This window comes from Podarcis bocagei, assembly GCF_964188305.1.
Source record: "Podarcis bocagei genome assembly, chromosome: 12".
NCBI classification, from domain to species: Eukaryota; Metazoa; Chordata; class Lepidosauria; order Squamata; family Lacertidae; genus Podarcis; species Podarcis bocagei.
Genome location: NC_138137.1, coordinates 34,499,468 through 34,517,531, shown reverse-complemented (window position 1 = coordinate 34,517,531; position 18,064 = coordinate 34,499,468). Strand labels below are relative to the sequence as shown.

At 40.7% G+C, this 18,064-nt stretch overlaps 1 protein-coding gene across 5 annotated transcripts in view; it reads left to right on the top strand.

The window, feature by feature from the left end:
- The first annotated feature begins 192 nt into the window (after positions 1 to 192).
- ANKIB1 (ankyrin repeat and IBR domain containing 1) overlaps positions 193 to 18,064 on the top strand; it is a 51,463-nt gene continuing 33,591 nt past the window's right edge. For 3 of the 5 annotated variants that reach the window (XM_081164019.1, XM_081164020.1, XM_081164016.1), the window contains exons 1-3: positions 193 to 471; positions 13,456 to 13,720; positions 15,413 to 15,713. In XM_081164019.1, coding sequence (XP_081020145.1) covers positions 13,533 to 13,720; positions 15,413 to 15,713 — 489 coding nt within the window. In that variant the 5' untranslated portion in view covers positions 193 to 471; positions 13,456 to 13,532. Of the gene's footprint in view, positions 483 to 13,455; positions 13,721 to 15,412; positions 15,714 to 18,064 lie in introns of all 5 variants that reach the window. The other 2 variants (XM_081164017.1, XM_081164018.1) reach the window with 2 other exon arrangements.

Genomic DNA, 18,064 nt, shown 5'->3' with positions numbered 1-18,064 from the left:
TGGGCTTGAGACGCTGGGGCCGTGAGGGGAGCGGGCCTCTCGCGAGGTCTGGAGCGCGAAAGGGGCTTCTCTGAAGGGCCCTGCGAGACGCGGTGCAGCAGCCGGACGGACGGAGAAGCTTTTCGGGAGAGTTCCGAAGCCGAACAAAGGGGGTTGAGAACGGCGCGCGAGCCGAGAGAAAGGCGGTTGCCCTCGCGCACGCGCACCCCTCTCTCACTGCCACCCGGCTCGGGTCTCTAGCGGGGGGCGCCTTTCCGTACCTCTGAGGAGAAGAGGGAGTTGAACGGCCGCTTCTGGCCCTGCTGCCCCTCGCGGGATTGTCGGGGGGGGGGACGACGAGGAGAGGAGCGGGGAAGCGGAGCGGCGGCGCCTTAAGAGGGAAAGGGGCAGCGGATAACTACTCCCAGCCGTCGCCGGGCGGATGGATGGAGGCACCGGCAAGCCGGCGAGGAGTGACCCTGTGAGGAACCGGTGAGTCGGAGGTGTGTGTGTGTGTCTTTATGTTGCCACGGGGAGGGTCCCTTTCGTGACTCTCTAGTTTCTGGGTGCTTAAAATATATATACTGTATATCGAGGGAGCAGTCGAATGGCACCCCAAAAAATAAAATTAAAAAGAGGGTTTCAGTCAGGCTTCGGTTTCCCTTTTGCTTCGGTGAGGGTGTGTAAAGGGGAGTTGCACGTAACGACATCGTCCTTCGGGAAGGGGGTCGAGGGCATCCGCAGAAATGTGCCTTTCGGGATGTGTGGGGCTGTTTTGGGAGACAAGGGTGGCCGGCGCCAAACCCAGTTCAGGAGGTTTGGCTTTGACTAGAGAGCGGAGAGGGGGCGGCGGCTTTCGGACCTTCGTTTAATACCACCATAATAGCTCTCCATATTTGGAAATCCCGAGTTGTTAATGGTTGGGTGGGTTTGTTGCCTCTTCTCTCATCCTGCCCCAACCCTCTTGGTGTATGTTTATGGGTAAGATCGGGTTGGTGGTGGTGGTGGGTTGTTTTTTTTACATTTTTCATTCAGATTCACCGTTAAGTCCTGCGGTGCCCGGCCCTCCTTTTCAGCACACTGAAATTATAGGCAGGAGACAGATTTCTGGAGCAAATAGCGCTGAGTACAAGGGTGTGGCCGTGTGTGTGTGTGTGTGTGTGTGTGTAATATATATATATATATTATAGAGAGGAGGAGAGACAGATGCACAAAATTAGATTACACATCCGGGCTTACTACTATGCATTCAGATAGTTTATAATCAGTGAAGGCCACTTAATGTCATCAGCAGGGATCAATTGGCAAAGTTTTTTTCTGGCCTGTACCACTTCATGTAGCTAGTGTGGTTGCGTTTTTTGAATGTTTCCCATGGAGAGAAAGATCCCTGCTTTTAGACAATTAACCTGGTAGGAGATGGATTCTGACTAGTCTTCTCTTTGCTGGGTTTTCCCTCCCACGCTAGAAAGTCATTATGGAAGGGAGGGGCGGTATTCAAACAAACACACACAGCCACAACAGGAAGTGGTACAGGCCAGAAAAATCTTCTTTGTTTAATTCAGTTGATAGTACAAGCAGAACAGAATACAAATTGCAGTCAGGATCACTTGACAATGTAAGGCTTATCATTAACGTGTTAGAGCCTAGTCATATGTTACACGTGCATATGTAACAAAAGGCTAGCAGCTGCTTTTCCTAAAAAGAAACAGTATTGGGAGGGGGATCCGGACCAGTGATGCAGTAGATGGGTGTGAGGGGAAGGATGAAACATCTTTCCACTGCTTCTATATTTGAAATCCGTCTTCCAAAGCTGCTTTTCTTTACGACAAGCAGCCACCTGGTTTTTGTTAGGGATCTATGTCATGTGTAGTTAGAACCTTGCTTTTGAAACAATTAGAAGGACTTTGTAATATAATTGGTGATTTTATGAAGCAGGGTACATGGTAAACCTCAGCTAACTTTTCCTCATAAGAGAATATAATTAATTGGACAAGGACTGCTTAGATCTTGGGACAGATTTTTTGGAAGATGTTCCACTTCTGGAAAAGTTGCAGTCTGATTTTAAAATCAAAGCCAAACAATAACTCTGCAGAAAACTAGCTGTTGTGTAAGTAGAGATTTTAGGAGGCATGCACATTCTTTTGAGGTGGAATGTAGTATTTACTTGAGGAATTGTGGGACATTGCACTGCTGGTACACAATCAATTCAGCTGGTAGAAAATGTCCTGTGCTAGTACTTTAATGCATGTATACAATTCCCTTGAGGGTTAAACCGCCATGCCCCCACAACAACCCTAACCTAGCACCCTTGGACAGCCTCTTTTCTGCTCACTAAGCCCCTCCCCATGCCCCTTTTTTGTAAATGTGAGTTTTTTTGGTTGGGAGGTGTTGACTGATTTTTTGGTCTGTTTTGTTGCATGGGAGGTGTAGGCATTTTGGCTGGGACAGGATTCTTCTCATCAGCAGTTCATCTTCTGTGAAATGGAGTTTTTTTGGGTATCCATGACAATTTCTTAATTTCCACAGTAGCTCCTGGTTCCAGAATGGTTGAACCCCTTGTGTAGCTTCACTATATAGTATATGAAGAAATCACTTACATTCATCTTGTTTGTTTACTTTGGCTTCAAAGCAAGTGACTTTGAATTGAAACATTCAATACAGTGGTACCTCTGGTTACGTACTTAATTTGTTCCGGAGGTCCGTTCTTAACCTGAAACTGTTCTTAACCTGAAGCACCACTTTAGCTAATAGGGCCTCCTGCTGCCACCGCGCAATTTCTGTTCTCATCCTGAAGCAAAGTTCTTAACCCGCGGTACTACTTCTGGGTTAGCGGAGTATGTAACCTGAAGTGTATGGAACCCGAGGTACCACTGTACATTAAAATAGGACTCTGGAAAACTGTGGCTTTCCATATGCTTCTTGATTCCAACGCCTATCAGGCCCAGCCTACACCACAAGTAGTCAGGAATGGATGTTGTACTCCAGCATCTAGAGGGCCACAGGCTTCCCATCTCTGGTTTAACAGAAACTTTCAGCGAAATTTGCTATTGGAAAATTTCCATTTGATATAGGTCAATTGTGTAATGTCTGTCTGCCAGTAGATAAACAACTACTTGCATGCTGTTCTTTTCAAAGTGGAATATTAGTCTAATTTACTTTTGTATAAAGGAATTCGTTTTTACATACTATTTCTTGCTTAATTGTGAACGCTAAAATGTGTAATATAAATAAATACCGTATTTTTTTGCACCATAACACTCACTTTTTTCCTCCTAGAAAGTAAGGGGAAATGTCTGTGCGTGTTATGGAGGAAATGCCTACGGGTGGCATGCCTACGGATTTTCCTCCTCTAAAAACTACGTGCGTGTTATGGTCGGGTGCGTGTTATAGAGCGAAAAATACGGTATTTAAAATGAAAATTATCTCATTCTTAACTATTATTGCCTGTTTTAAAATATTACATTGTACAGAAGGTGAAAAGTCATTCTGTAGTGAATACTTTCTATGCCTACCCCACAAAAGCTATGTCTTAATCTGTTAGGCTTTAAGGTACAGTACAACAGAACTCATCGTTTTTACTATAGCAGACTAATATAACTTCCCCTCTGGAATTTGATATAATAAAGCTTATTAAGAAGTTGTCATATTAATATTTATTACAGTATATTGTCCTGACTACCTGGGAGAAAGTGAAACAAGCGATTTTGTATAGAGCATATGTCTATTTCCCCCCACCTAGTTTCACTTAGTAATGTGTTAGTTTTAACTCATCCTATCCCTGAAAGTCCATTGTGAGTGATTCTAATGTATTACCATCTTTTTAAGAAATAAAATAATATCCCTTGGTCTATAAAGATACATATTCATCTATAACCATTAAAATCTTGTCTATCTGCCTCATTCTGTTTATCTGTGTTAAGAAACACTGAGAGACGCTGGTACTTAATAGGTACAACTTTCCCCTTCAATAGTCTGTTGGGATAGATAATTAGCAAAGCAATTGGAATTCAGAGGGTCTGAATTACCCATTTCATACACTTGGGAGAATCTTCTCTATTACAGAAGTCAGTCATATGGCACAGCATGCTCTCAGACAGGGTATTGTTTAGAGTAGAAGCACATGAGTATAGTGCAATACTTCTGACAAATACAGCTTACTTGTGGTAATATAGCTCAGCTGTGAACATTCTGGTATAGAGAAAGCTGATAACTTTCTTTTTCTATAATTGTAAGCTGAACTACTGAACTCTGATCATTTGTGCTAACTATATGAATACATCACTTAGCATTTTTTTTACAATATCTAATTTAATACAACTACAGTACTGAAGACCTAAAACTATATTTCTAGTACTTCTAGAATGCTGACATATTCAAGCAGATCTTCTAGCTGTCTGCTTTTGGTCAAGTTAAGTGTCTTTACAAAGCATAAACGGTGCGACAGGTGAGGCTATGGCCCTCCAATTGTTGTACAACTCTCTGGCCATTGGGCATGCAGACCTAGGCTGATGGAAATTGTAGTTCAAAATATCTGGAGGGCATGAGGTTGAGGGAAGGCTGAATGATACTATTAATTTGTTCTAAATTTGATATGATTGTACTAAAGGTAAATTTTTATAAGATGATATTTTAAGCTTTTAATGCTTTCTCTGTGGTGTAGTCTGGATTAGTATAAGTTAAGCCTTCATTAATACTGAAGATAAATTTCTTTATAGAATTGCTATTTGTTCTGTGTAGTGCTTTGTGTATTGAGGGTTGTTTTTGTTTCTAAAGGTAAAGGTACCCCTGCCCGTACGGGCCAGTCGTGTCCGACTCTAGGGTTGTGCGCCCATCTCACTTAAGAGGCCGGGGGCCAGCGCTGTCCGAAGACACTTCCGGGTCACGTGGCCAGCGTGACAAGCTGCATCTGGCGAGCCAGCGCAGCACATGGAAACGCCGTTTACCTTCCCGCTAGTAAGCGGTCCCTATTTATCTACTTGCACCCGGGGGTGCTTTCGAACTGCTAGGTTGGCAGGCGCTGGGACCGAGCAACGGGAGCGCACCCCGCCGCAGGGATTCAAACCACCGAATCTAGAAGCCGCTTAATATCACTCAGTTGAAAAATGATTTGAGTACCTTATCAGGTCATGTAAAATATATGTGGGCTAGTAGACTGGGATAATTCTGTATTGTAGACTTGCCGGTTGTAGAACTAGAATTTGATAGTAACAGAAAACAGAACTGTTCTAATGGTAGAAACCTGGTCCAAGAGAAGATTGTACTTCTCACATGTTTAACAGGATACCAGGCCAAAGAAAAAAAACCCTAGGAAACTGCCTTATACTGCATTGAGTCAGACCATTGATCCATCTAGCTCAGTACAGTGGTACCTCAGGTTAAGTACTTAATTCGTTCCGGAGGTCCGTACTTAACCTGAAACTGTTCTTAACCTGAAGCACCACTTTAGCTAATGGGGCCTCCTGCTGCTGCCACGCCGCCGGAGCACGATTTCTGTTCTCATCCTGAAGCAAAGTGCTTAACCTGAAGCACTATTTCTTTGTTAGTGGAGTCTGTAACCTGAAGCATATGTAACCTGAGGTACCACTGTATTGGCTACAGTGACTGGCAGTAGCTCACCAGGGTTTCAGACAGGATTGTCTCCCAACCCTACCTGGAGATGCCAGAGATTGAACCTGAGACTTTCTGTATTCCAGGCAGATGCTCTACCACTGAGCTATAATTCCTCCCCACAGCAAATGCAATTGGCAGTGGTAGTCCTGATTCCTGGATACTTGTGCTACCTATCTTTTTAAAATATCTTTGCATCTGGGACATGGGCAAAATTCACATATGGGGGGGGGGGTTCGTTTCTTTAAAAAGAACCTGAGGGCAAAGTGCTTCTGAAGAAACACACAACAAATACAGAGGACCTTTCCTTTAGGAAGGGAAAGCTCCCTTGCTTTTATGGGAAATGAGAAACTTGCCCTATGTCTTGTCTTCAGCATACCTGCTTATGATGCAGATGGTTCCAACTTACTTTGTGCTGCTTTAGAGGTGACCTGGTTGAGCAATCGGTTTGACTGAGCAGGGAGAAGTTCACACTCAAGTTCTCTTGCACACACTGGGAGGCCTACACATACAGCGGATCCCCCGGATACGAACTTAATTTGCCTCGGGGGTCCGTACTTACCCCCAAAAGTCCATATCCAGAGGCACCACTTCTGCGTGCACGCGTGGCGCAATAGAGCGCTTCTGCACATGCTCATCACATACACACTCATAGAAGAAACTGTTCAGTTAAAATTTCTGGCTTCGGCAAAATTCAGGAATCCAATCAGCTAGCTTATAACTATAGACATATGCATTTGATTACTGCGTATGTGTACTTGTATAATGTTGCTTCTTGAACCATGATATTTTCAGAGATGTCTGTACTTGAACAGCATGTGGTCAGTAAAAGTAGTTGGACTGTGTGATTTAATCAGGGAGAGAGCAGAAACTTTCTGGAGAAAGTTGTAGAGCAAGGAGTGCCTGCTTACAAGAGGGGTGCATGCAAGTCCAAATACGTATTGGATGATATCCAATAAAAAGAAATGCTGCCTTTTGCCTAAAAACATTCTTGATTATATGGAATCATAGTCAACCAGTAATTGATCAGTATTCTATCTTAGCTCCTTTGGCATTTTGCTACAGATATCTTTTAAGGTATCTTTTAATAGGAAAGTAGATCCAAAGGAGTTAAGTTGTCCTAGATCATGCATCTCTTGTGTAATAATGAAACAGCAGTTCATAGTCTTAACTCTTTCCATGTGTCTGGTATTTCTGTCCCTGTGTTGGGGTTGGCATCTATGTCAATATACAATTTTAGTTGGCTAGAAAGAATATGCCTCTCCTACCTACCTTGTCTGCTATGCTGATTACTACAGTAATTTCCCATATGTGAATGACTGGTTGTGGAATTGCTCAAAGAAGGAAACAAAGTTGCTTCCCTGCTTTCTTTGAGAGTGGTCTACTCAGCTATACTCCTGTCCTTACTTCCCATTTGGCTTCCAACATTCAATTTCCTGTATATTTGGCAACTCAGTAGTTTGGAGCTTTGCATTTAGAAGGAACCTCCTGCCTCACTTACAGCACTTGATAAGGCTTCCTGCCTAGTGATGAGCCAAATAAGTGAGGTGAGTGAAAGAACATATTCAGAATTTGCTTTTAATACCCCCATTCCATGAGTGCTATTAAATCTTCATTTCTTGGGTATCTGAGTTCTATAATGGGAAGGAAACAAATGGCAGTAATAACTTCCTCGTGCTATGAAAGCATTGAATAGCATCATTAGGTGTATAATCATTGACTAAAGAGGCTTGTACAGATAAACATAAGCATCCATTTCCACTAACTCAGAATGCGCTCGCTCCAATACCATCAGTTTCCACTGCAGTAAGTGCCCCCTTCATTTCCTCCAAAATTTGCTGCCAGGACAAATCCTTGTTGTGAACGTTCTGTTACTCCTTGGTATCTGCAATGCTTGTCTGGAAAATCCCAGGCACCAGGGTACCTGATATATCACCAGCTAAACATTGTGATATATCAGTTTCTGAAATAAGGAAGGAATTACGTAGAGGCGAACAGGACAATGTCCTGGCAACTGCTACTACTTAAGGGTCTAAAACTGATAAATGATGATATTATCAATCACCTCATGGTCGCTTTCAGCAGCAGGCAAGCCCAAATGCATCTAAATGAGACTTTTGGTTTTGGGCTTGGCTACCAAAGTACGCGGGTGGTGCTGTGGGTTAAACCACAGAGCCTAGGGCTTGCCGATCAGAGGGTTGGCAGTTCGAATCCCCACGATGGGGTGAGCTCCCATTGCTTGGTCCCTGCTGCTGCCAACCTAGCAGTTTGAAAGCACATCAAAGTGCGAGTAGGTAAATAGTACCGCTCCGGCGGGAAGGTAAACGGAGTTTCCATGTGCTGCTCTGGTTTGCCAGAAGCGGCTTAGTCATGATGGCCACATGACCCGGAAGCTGTACGCCGGCTCACTCGGCCAATAAAGTGAGATGAGCTCCACAACCCCAGAGTCATGTGCGACTGGACCTAATGGTCAGGGGTCCCTTTACCTTTTACCAAAGTACAGTGATGAGTCATAGTGAATACAAATAATCTGGGACTGCCAGCAGACCTACTAGGCGGCAGCAGAATCAACAATGGCAGGGGGAGGCAGAAGAAACAGCAGCCTGGCAGTAGTGGCACAATAATCAGCAGCCTGCGAAGCCTCATCATGACAGAAGCAGCGGCAGCCTGCAAGGCCTTGTTGTGGTGGCGGCAGTAGTGGTGGCCTGCAAGTGGTGGCCTGCTTAACAGGTGCTTAGCAATTAGTAACGTATCTGTACAAAGGCGGTTTTCAGTTATTTAAAATAAATCCTCTTTAGAGTTGCTTGGAAATGCTTCCTTATATGTGAGACTGCTGTCTTCTGAAGGGAGAATACTGCAGCCAGTAGCTCGGTTCCACCACTATTCTTAACTTCCCCAGTGACACTGCTTGGCAACTGCAACAGAGACACAACTTGATGTTAATGCTTGCTGGGGAATGTATATTGTGGTTGCTTAGTAGCTCAAATCTTTCCTCCACCTCCTGGGCCCAACAAAGTAGCTAAGTCATCTTTGTTGTTTGAAGACAAGTATTTTCTAATTATCAGTTGACTTTAATTATCCTATTTATATGCTAACAGTTGTGATTTGCATTGGATCATGCAATATTCATGTATTTCAGTTGAAATCTTGTAATGTGTGTGATAAATGCAGGTATATGGAATGTTCATTATTTTAGTCCTGGACATGTGTATGGGAAATGTTTATATAGTTATGTTGGTATGATTCTAATATTGTAATACTAAGAAAGCACGTTGATCTTGATTACATTTTTAAGATTACTGGTGATGATTGTTCAGTGCATAGATGAAGGAGCGTCTCCACCTCCATCGTCTAGCCTAGACACTGAGATCCAGCTCCAAAAGCCTTCTGGCAGTTCCCCCACTGCAAGAAGTGAAGTTACAGGGAACCAGGCAGAGGGTCTTCTCAGTAGTGGGGCCAACCTTTGGAATGCCTTCCCATCAGATAGCAAACAGATAAATAACTATATGGCTTTTAGAAGATGTCGGAAGGCAACCCTGTACAGATGGGCAGCATATAAATAATAAAATTATTAGTATTTATTATTTGATTTAGGTAACATAAAGCACAAATATATAATGTGCTCAGAGCAACTTCTGACAGATTTCCTCCAAGCATTTCCTCTTTAGAGAAGATAATTGGCTATGGGAGACATTGCCAATGTTTTAAGCTATCCAGATATAAAACCACAAGATCTCCACTGCCTTATGAATTGCTGGAGCTGCCAGCTGAACTCTCAAGTCTCTGGCTTTGCAACTTCATCTCATCATCCCTCTTGATCTCCCATGCCCTTTAATCCAAGTATCATAGCCCAGGTGAGCTAAACAATGTGGGGGGAGGCAACAGGCAGCTCTTGAGGGTGTCCAGAGACTAGTATATATACAGTATTCAATTATTAAGTCTATTTAATTGGAGTATGGGAAGAAAAGAGAAACAAGGGTATGCACAATCAAAAGACCAAAGCAAAACACTGAACCACAATATTGGTCTATCTTGTCTCGTGTTGGGGATCCTGTGGCAGTCTAGATGTAGCTGAACTAACACTTACATCATTCCTGACCATTAGCCATAGTGATTCAGGCTGTTGGGTGTTGAGGTCAATAGCATCTGGAGGGCTATGGGTTCCCCATCTCAGATTTAGTCATATACCAGACAACCGAATATACCCAGGACTTACACACCTAGGGCTATTGCAGCTGGTCTCCTCTGGAAATGTTTATGGGCATATTCCATGTTTTATGCTGTTTAATCAGGGTGATCCAATCCAAATCTTAATCTGGGGGGGGGGGGGTCATGATTGACAGCTAGAGAGCAAGGAATTCTCTCAGGAAAAGGAAATTAGCTTACACAAGCGATCACCTCTATAAAATAAGAAGTTAAGCTTTTCCTACCATGCAGCAAAGTGAAGTCAAGTGGATGATGGCTTGTTTGTGGCAGGCCACATGAGAATCATAGAATTGTAGAGTTGGAAGGGACACCAAAGGATCATCTAGTGAAGTCCATGAAATCTGCTATTACAGCCAACTTTCTGGACGATGTAAAGTATCACCCAAGGTCATTTTAGGAAGTCATGAAATTTATTGTGTCTGAGCTGGAAAACTGATCACCAGCTATCATTGGTGCAAAGAAGGACCAAAGGTGCTATATGTGAAAAGAAAAGGTTGGTTCACTTCTTGGCTTAAAAGTATAATTGTTTGATATTGGCTTATTGATTGGCATAATGTTGTAAAATAGAGTGAGGACTACATTTTGGGTTGTATCTTATATTTAGTCATGCTCAGAGTGGACCCATTGAAATAAATTGACATTAATGAACTTAGGTTCATTCATTTCAGTGGGTCTACTCTGAGTAAAACTTAGTTGCCTGCAACCCTTTGACCCGGAGCTGTTTAGCCAACATAATCTACATGTAAAAAAATCAGAAGTTTATTTTGTCAGAAAAAGGTCTGCGAGGAAAAATACCTGATAGTTGTTGAGATTTTCATATGGGCTGTGTAGGAATATGAGATACTTAGAGACTTTTTCTCCTCAGAAGGAAGTATAAGAATCAGCTTTGAGAAAGGCTGTTCTTGGACTCCTTCCCTCAAATTCTTAAATATCTTTGAGACTTCAGATTGTTTATAAATAATCATGGACTTTGGATAGATAGCAATGCTTTCTTTTAAAATGGTGTTCTTCACTTTGTAGTTCTTTTAATATTTTGAAATGGTATCTTTCATTTGTATTTGACTTATGTTTTGAAATGAAGTGTCTTTAAGTGGCATGTGCTGGTTAAATTGCTTCATTGTTAAAGGAATATAAATGAATGTCTTTAGGAGAGCAATAATGTCTGTTTGCCTAGTAGCATTTATAAAATTATCATAATGCTAATTCTTGGAAAGTATAACACAACCAGGGTTTTTTTTCTAATCACATGCTGTAATTAGATATATCTTTTGATCCTTCATGGAAAGTATAAATGGATTTCTGTCCTTCTCCTGGGCTTTTTTATTGAGAAAAAATAGTATTCATGGCTAAGATGTGCACAGTTGTCAAAACCAAAGATCTGCAAGCACAATGGTACTAACAGATCTTCATTTCAGTTGTTCTCCCATTGTTAAGACACTAGAACTTGGGGTCATCCATTGGAGCTGAATGGTGAAAAATACAAGGAAGACAAATGGGAACACTTTTTTGCATAGTACATAGTTAAAACTATGGAAAGCACTGACAGGATATGCTCATAGCTTCCAACTTACATGGGTTTAAAGGAGAGTAGAAGAATTCAAGGGGCGAGGAAGACTATCAGTGGCTGCTAGGCATGATACTTACACGATACTTGGAGGATCCATGGAACCATGCCACTGAACACCAGTTCCAGGGAATAAAAGGCAGAGATGCCTATGAGCTTCTTGTAGGCATTGGGTTGTCCAGTGAGAGAAGCAGGCTAGCCATTCAGTAATACTATATAATTTGGCTTGACTTAAATTGACACTTACTACCTAGTAACACCATCCCAAATTAATCCCTGCCCTTGTTAAATTAAAGACTAGCATGTTTCTCTTTACTTTAGCTCTCTGCCTACCCAGGAACCTTTGTGTTTTGTTTCAACTTCGGGACACATCTAGGGTACAAGGCAGGCTTTCTGAGGAAAGAAAACCCTTCTTCTGATATCATGGTAAAAGCAAATGATTCATCATGGGTGGCCTATCCTCCTCTCAAAATGGCATCTTGGGTTGGGGACATTCAGGATCTGGCCTATTGGTCGTATCTAACTCCCTGTCCCTCGTTTTAGAAGTGTTTATATAAACATGCCCTTAAAGATGTGGATTCTTAGTATCCATGTCATTCTTTTCTCCTTCAGCTATTCCTTCCTTTACCCATGCCTGCCTTTTGCTTCCCTTTGCAAAGTTTATTATGAGTGATAGGTTAACTACCCCTATTTTCCATAATCTAATCAGCATGTTATGATAATCTTCTTCCTGGTTTTCATCTTCCATTCCATAGACATATCATCTTCTTCCTGTGTCTTTATTTACTTCTGCATGAAATCTGCTTTAAGACTAGTTCTTTGAACCAAATATATTTAGATTGCTTCTACAACATTATATATTGAAAATTCCAGTTTTTTTATTGTATTAATGATTTGGGCTTGTAATAATAATTAAACACTTTTAGTACAATTCATAGGTAAGTAACACAGCTGAATCTAAATAATTTATACATTAAAGTAGAATCAACAAATGTTTGTGTAATGCATTCAGGTATCAGTTCTAGTCTGCAGTCTGAGCATGTCAGCGCTGTAGAGTATTGAACTGTCATGTTCATCTCCACAGCTGGTTGTTCGCACAGCTGAGCTAGCAACTACTATAGGTCTTCGCTAGCAGATGCTTGTCTGATAAACATCACCATGTCTACAGATTGTCACTGGTGGCTATGCTGGGAATATTAGCTTCCATTACTCATGCCTGAATGCCTTTGCCAGGCCAACAGTCTGTGGCTTGTATCCAATGCTTGTCCTACCCAGAGTAAACCCATTGAAATTAATGAACCTAGGGTCAGCAGTGTAGCATTCGTTGATTGGCTATCTGGTGCTGTTGTATTGTCACACTGGCCCTGATATCTCTGACTGACTTGAACACAAAGCCAGTAAGAAGAACCCTGTTCTAAAATGGGGTGGGATGTGTTGAAGTGCTTCATTGAACAGGCGCAAAATGGCACAAAACTATTACTTTTGAAGAATATTTCAGGTCCATGAAAGCTCCTGTTTAATGCTGAGAATAGTTGTTCATGAAAATTCCTAGTAAAGACTTGAGTTGAGTGCATCAGCATGGTAGATTTATCTGCTGTTCCACACAAGTATGATATAAAAGTTACTGGGAAATATTCCCCAATGATTGGATTAAGGAAAATTTGTAGATCAGATGCACATGATTTACCTTAATGTATAATGGAGTTTAAATAATTTTCCTATCCCCAGGCTTTCTTCAAATCCCAATTCTTTCCTAGAGTTTTTTATTTACTAACAAAAATTTTGTTTGAGATTTGTCTTGTACCACTGCAGGATGAGGTTGACGGAAATGTTATTATTATGCAGTTTCCACTGATTTGGGTCCAAAGTGTGTATCTGGAAATGTTTTACCAAGTTTATGTAGTAAAGATGTTAATGATTTTACAGAGCACAAGTTAAAACTATGTCGAACTAGATATTTGAAGGAATCTTATTGTTTTCAAATAAGGACAGTATAAATGCTTTTTAGATTGTAATTTGCCTAAAGGGTTGATTAATTTTAGGCAGATTCCTAGTATAGCTTCTTCAACCCAATTTGCAATGCTATTTGCTTGTTTCAGAATTTAAAAGATGTTGCTGACCTCCACACCAAGTGTTTGAAGGGGGGCAGAAGAAGCACCACCCCACTAAGAACAACATGGGAAATACAACTACTAAATTCCGCAAAGCACTTATAAATGGAGATGAAAATTTGGCCTGCCAAATATATGAGAGCAACCCTCAACTAAAAGAATCTCTGGACCCTAATATTTCTTATGGAGAACCCTACCAGCATAACACTCCATTACATTATGCTGCCAGGCATGGGATGAACCGAATATTGGGGTGAGTATTGTTGCTTTGTTCATAGTGTTTCTAGATGTGCTAAGTGACATATCATGTGCTTTGATATCATCATAATCTAATGTAGTACTACCTTTTGATGTACAAGTTCAATATTTTGCCATGGATAACCTCTTTACACTGGCTCCAGTTCCAATGTGCACATATGCTCCAGAATAGTTCTAAGATGAGGGCATGCATGTTTGATTTCTTATCCTCATAGCCCTAAAAGGTTGCTGAAGACCTTGGTGGTATTTACTTTCAGCTCAGGAGTTGCTCTATGTAGGCCAATGTTCAAATGAACATAACTATGCTTCTTTCTTTTCTATGGAAAAGTCGGAGTTAGTACAAGAACACTGTATTGTGCAAGTGTTTGTAAAATAAAGACTGCAAGGATATGATTGTTGGCTCTACTTGCAATTTTGAGAAAGGGATGAAGCTTTCATCTTTAAGTGGTGGAAGGCAGCACTTCAAGAGCTGCAATGTATCTGCTGTGCCAAATATTTGGAAAAGAGAGGAAAGGTAGTTTTTTAAAGCATCAATCCTCTGTTTCTGGAATTGCAGTTGATCTTCCCTGTGGCAGATGCTTCTGGAACAAACAAGATCTAATTAAACCAGACTGGTTATTAAATAATATAAATTCTTCAGTGTATGCCCTATAGTGTATGGCTCTTTGGTTTAACATTTTTTATTACACATAAATTCTATTTGTGGCTACCAGGAAGCTACAGGATATTAATATTATCAGGAGTATCTTAAGAAAACAGCTTCCTGTATTTATAAACACTGGTACAGAGCAGTTTAAAACAAAGATACACATCATCCTGATTCAGTGAGTCATAAAGCAATATTAGATTATACAGTATATTATCAAATAGTCATTACAGGGCTGCATTTTTAAATGACAGTATGAGAAGATCTAATATAATAACGCCAACAACATTGAGTGGGATTTCTGCCAGGCTTCATCAAATAGGATGTATGGAAACAAGGAAAGTCTTCCGGCTACAGAATAGCCCATTCATTTAAAAGTTTGCAGATGAGAAGATGCCTCTCTTTTGCATTTGTATTAGAAGTATGATAAATGTATTAGAAGTACTGTTTTGGCCTGAATATAAACCACACTTTTTTTTCCAAATTCTGACCGTGAAAAATTAAAGTACAGCTAAAATTTGTGACCTAACAAAAATGGGCTTTTACAATATTGCTGCTGAAACAGACATACAGTAAAACAGAATAGGTGTGAGTTCCTGTGGAATTTTAAGGGAGCGGCTTATATTCGAGTATTGTCTTTTTTTTTCTCCCCCCCCCCCCTTGAATTTTAAAGGTGCAGCTTACATTCGGGTCAATACAGTATTTATAAATGTATTAGAAGTATGATAAATACTTTTAGTGGGGCAGGGAAGCTGAAAAAGAATTCACATCTGGCAACCAATGTACATGGGCAGATGAGTCTAAAAAGCCCAGGACACAAATTTCCATGGCCCTCTAGCAGCTATGGTGGTTCACTTACCAGAAGTGATTATTTAGCGTTAACTCTGGAAGTGTATATTCGATTCTGACCAAACTAAGCCTCCTAGGAGATTTCCAGTTTATATATGATTTTCCTCAATCTTTACTGTACCTTTATTTCCCATGTCATTATAAAAATCTGCTTCTTATTTACTGCTTTATTTCTTTACTTTCTCTGTATAGAACTTTTCTTTTTGTAAGAGATGGCAACCCAAATAAACGAAATGTGCACAATGAGACCTCTATGCACTTGCTTTGCATGGGGCCTCAGATTATGATATCGGACGGAGCTCTTCAGCCTCGATTGACACGGCCCTTTGAAGATGATTTCAGAAGAGCAGATTGTCTGCAGATGATCCTGAAATGGAAAGGAGCAAAACTTGACCAAGGAGAATATGAAAGAGCAGCCATTGACGCCGTTGATAATAAAAGAAATACACCTTTGCACTATGCTGCTGCCTCAGGAATGAAGACCTGTGTAGAGGTAAAATTCATATAAATAGTAATCAAAGTAATGATGGAGCATACACTTGTTTCAAAAAACTGAAGCTCTATTTTAAGGGCATTTAATATTGTATCTAAAAATATATAAATGGCAAAAAGAAGTGACATCATCTTATTCAGTGCGTACTGAATAAATTTATTATATTTATATCCTTACTTTCTTTCATGGTGAAACATAAGACAGTGTACATTGTATTCCCTGATAGTGTTTCATTCATGCACTGACCAGATCCTGTGCATGTGCCAATACCAGTTACAGTGGTGCCTCGCAAGACGAAAAGAATCCGTTCTGTGATTCTCTTCGTCTAGCGGTTTTTTTGTCTTCCGAAGCAAGCCCATTGACGGATTAGAGGATTAGCGCTATTAGCGGCTTTTAGCGGCTTATCAGCTTATCGGATCAGCTGATAAGCGGCTTAGAAAAAGGGAGGGAGGGAAAAAAACCCGCAGGAACTTGCAAGACATTTTCGTCTTGCAAAGCAAGCCCATAGGAGATTCGTTTTGCGAAGCATCTCCAAAACGGAAAACTCTTTCGTCTAGCGAGTTTTCCGTCTTGCGAGGCATTCGTGTTGCGGGGCACCACTGTATTATGCTTAAAAAAAACCCCACCTCCTATTTATTCTTTTTTTATCACTTGCTTTGGGGAGTATTGCTTTTGAATATTGTGTTTAAGTGCAAACTGTTAAATTCCCAATGAGACAAAAAAATTCCCAATGAGATATTTGAAATTTATTGTATATTCCAGTTAATTGACTGTTCTTAATACAGTGTTGCACGCCAAAAAAAAAGCTTAGTCTTCCATATCAGCAGTTCGCAAATATTTATTAAAGGGAATAACATTTTTTTCAGATTTGACCTTGTCCTGTTGCTCACCTGAAAGTTATCTCCACGAGCCCCTTAAACTTCAAACATAAGTAGGACTCGCTGCTTGAAAATGTAATAGTCCATTTGTGTATTGAAAGAAGTTTCACCATGGTATATTCACCAGAGCTATTTGCAGTGCAGCTGCTTAAATAATTGCTCAAGTTACATTCCTTCCAGGTGCTACCACCCACTTGATCTGTTTTTTAGGCTTGCCTTAATTTGTCAGTGGAATCTTGCAGAGTGACGAGTCAAGTTCTATACCCTTGCATAGGTACTATGACATAAACAGCTGCTGCTGTTGATGCAAACTCTTCCTTACTTTCTTGCCAGTGTTTATTTGCAGGAAAGCCAGACACAGTGTTGTGCCAGTCAGTGATAGATCAGAAAGACCTTTGAATTGTCTCAAAATGACTTGTAGGGGCTGTTCCCTTGCAATGCTGGGAAAGGAGCAATTGCTGTCAGAAGCTGTTGTACTGGAAATTGTAGTGTATGCTCAATTTGACGGACCATCTGCCTGATCTTTTGCCAGAATTACCATCATGGAAACAGGCTGTTAAATTAGTTTAATATGGGCTTTGAAATACTAGTTCATATCAACTTAATACCAATTTACAACTTTCACCAAATAAGCTTCTATAACTTATAAAACCACTTAAAACTGTTTTAAGTATATATGTATAAACATTTAAAAATAAAATGACACTTTTTACTAATCCCAATTTAAAAAGAAGTTTGCTCTTTCATAAATTCATATGGTTGAGGAGCAGCAGATAGTATCTTCTGAGAGCAAGATGTTCTACGCCAATGCCTCATCACATGGTAGGGAATTGTATGAGCCAGGGTTATCAATGGACTTGTAACAGAATGGAAAACTAAAGATGTGTAAGATAATAAAGGGGAGAAATTGGAAACCAGGGGTGGAGGGAAGTCTAGAATGGATGAATAAGTAAGTAATTTGGATGCTAAATTATTGAAAATTGAAAATAAAATATGGGGGGGGGGAGAGAAAAAAAGAATTGCATGAGCCAAGCCTCCATGCAATCAGAATCAGAATTCATTCATCTGGAGCAGCTGGTCTAGTTTGCCTATAATGCTGAACTAGGATACAGCTGAGATCCAGCACCAAGGGCCTTCTGGTAGTTCCCACACTGTGAGAAGTAAAGTTACAGGGAACCAGGCAGAGTGCCTTATCGGTAGTGGTACCCACCCTGTGGAATGCCCTCCCATCAGATGTCAAAGAGATGAGTTATTATATATATTTTAGGAGACATCTGAAGGCAGCCCTGTATAGGGCTTTTTAAGGTTTAATGTTTTACTATGTTTTTATATATATGTACATGAACCTCTGTCTCCAATAGGTCCCCTCTCCTCCCATATAGCTAGGAGAAATAACAAATAACCCATAATTCAGTTTCACTTTCCGAAACTTGACTTGTGGTTTAAAGTATTATAGCAATTGCAGACAAGCCA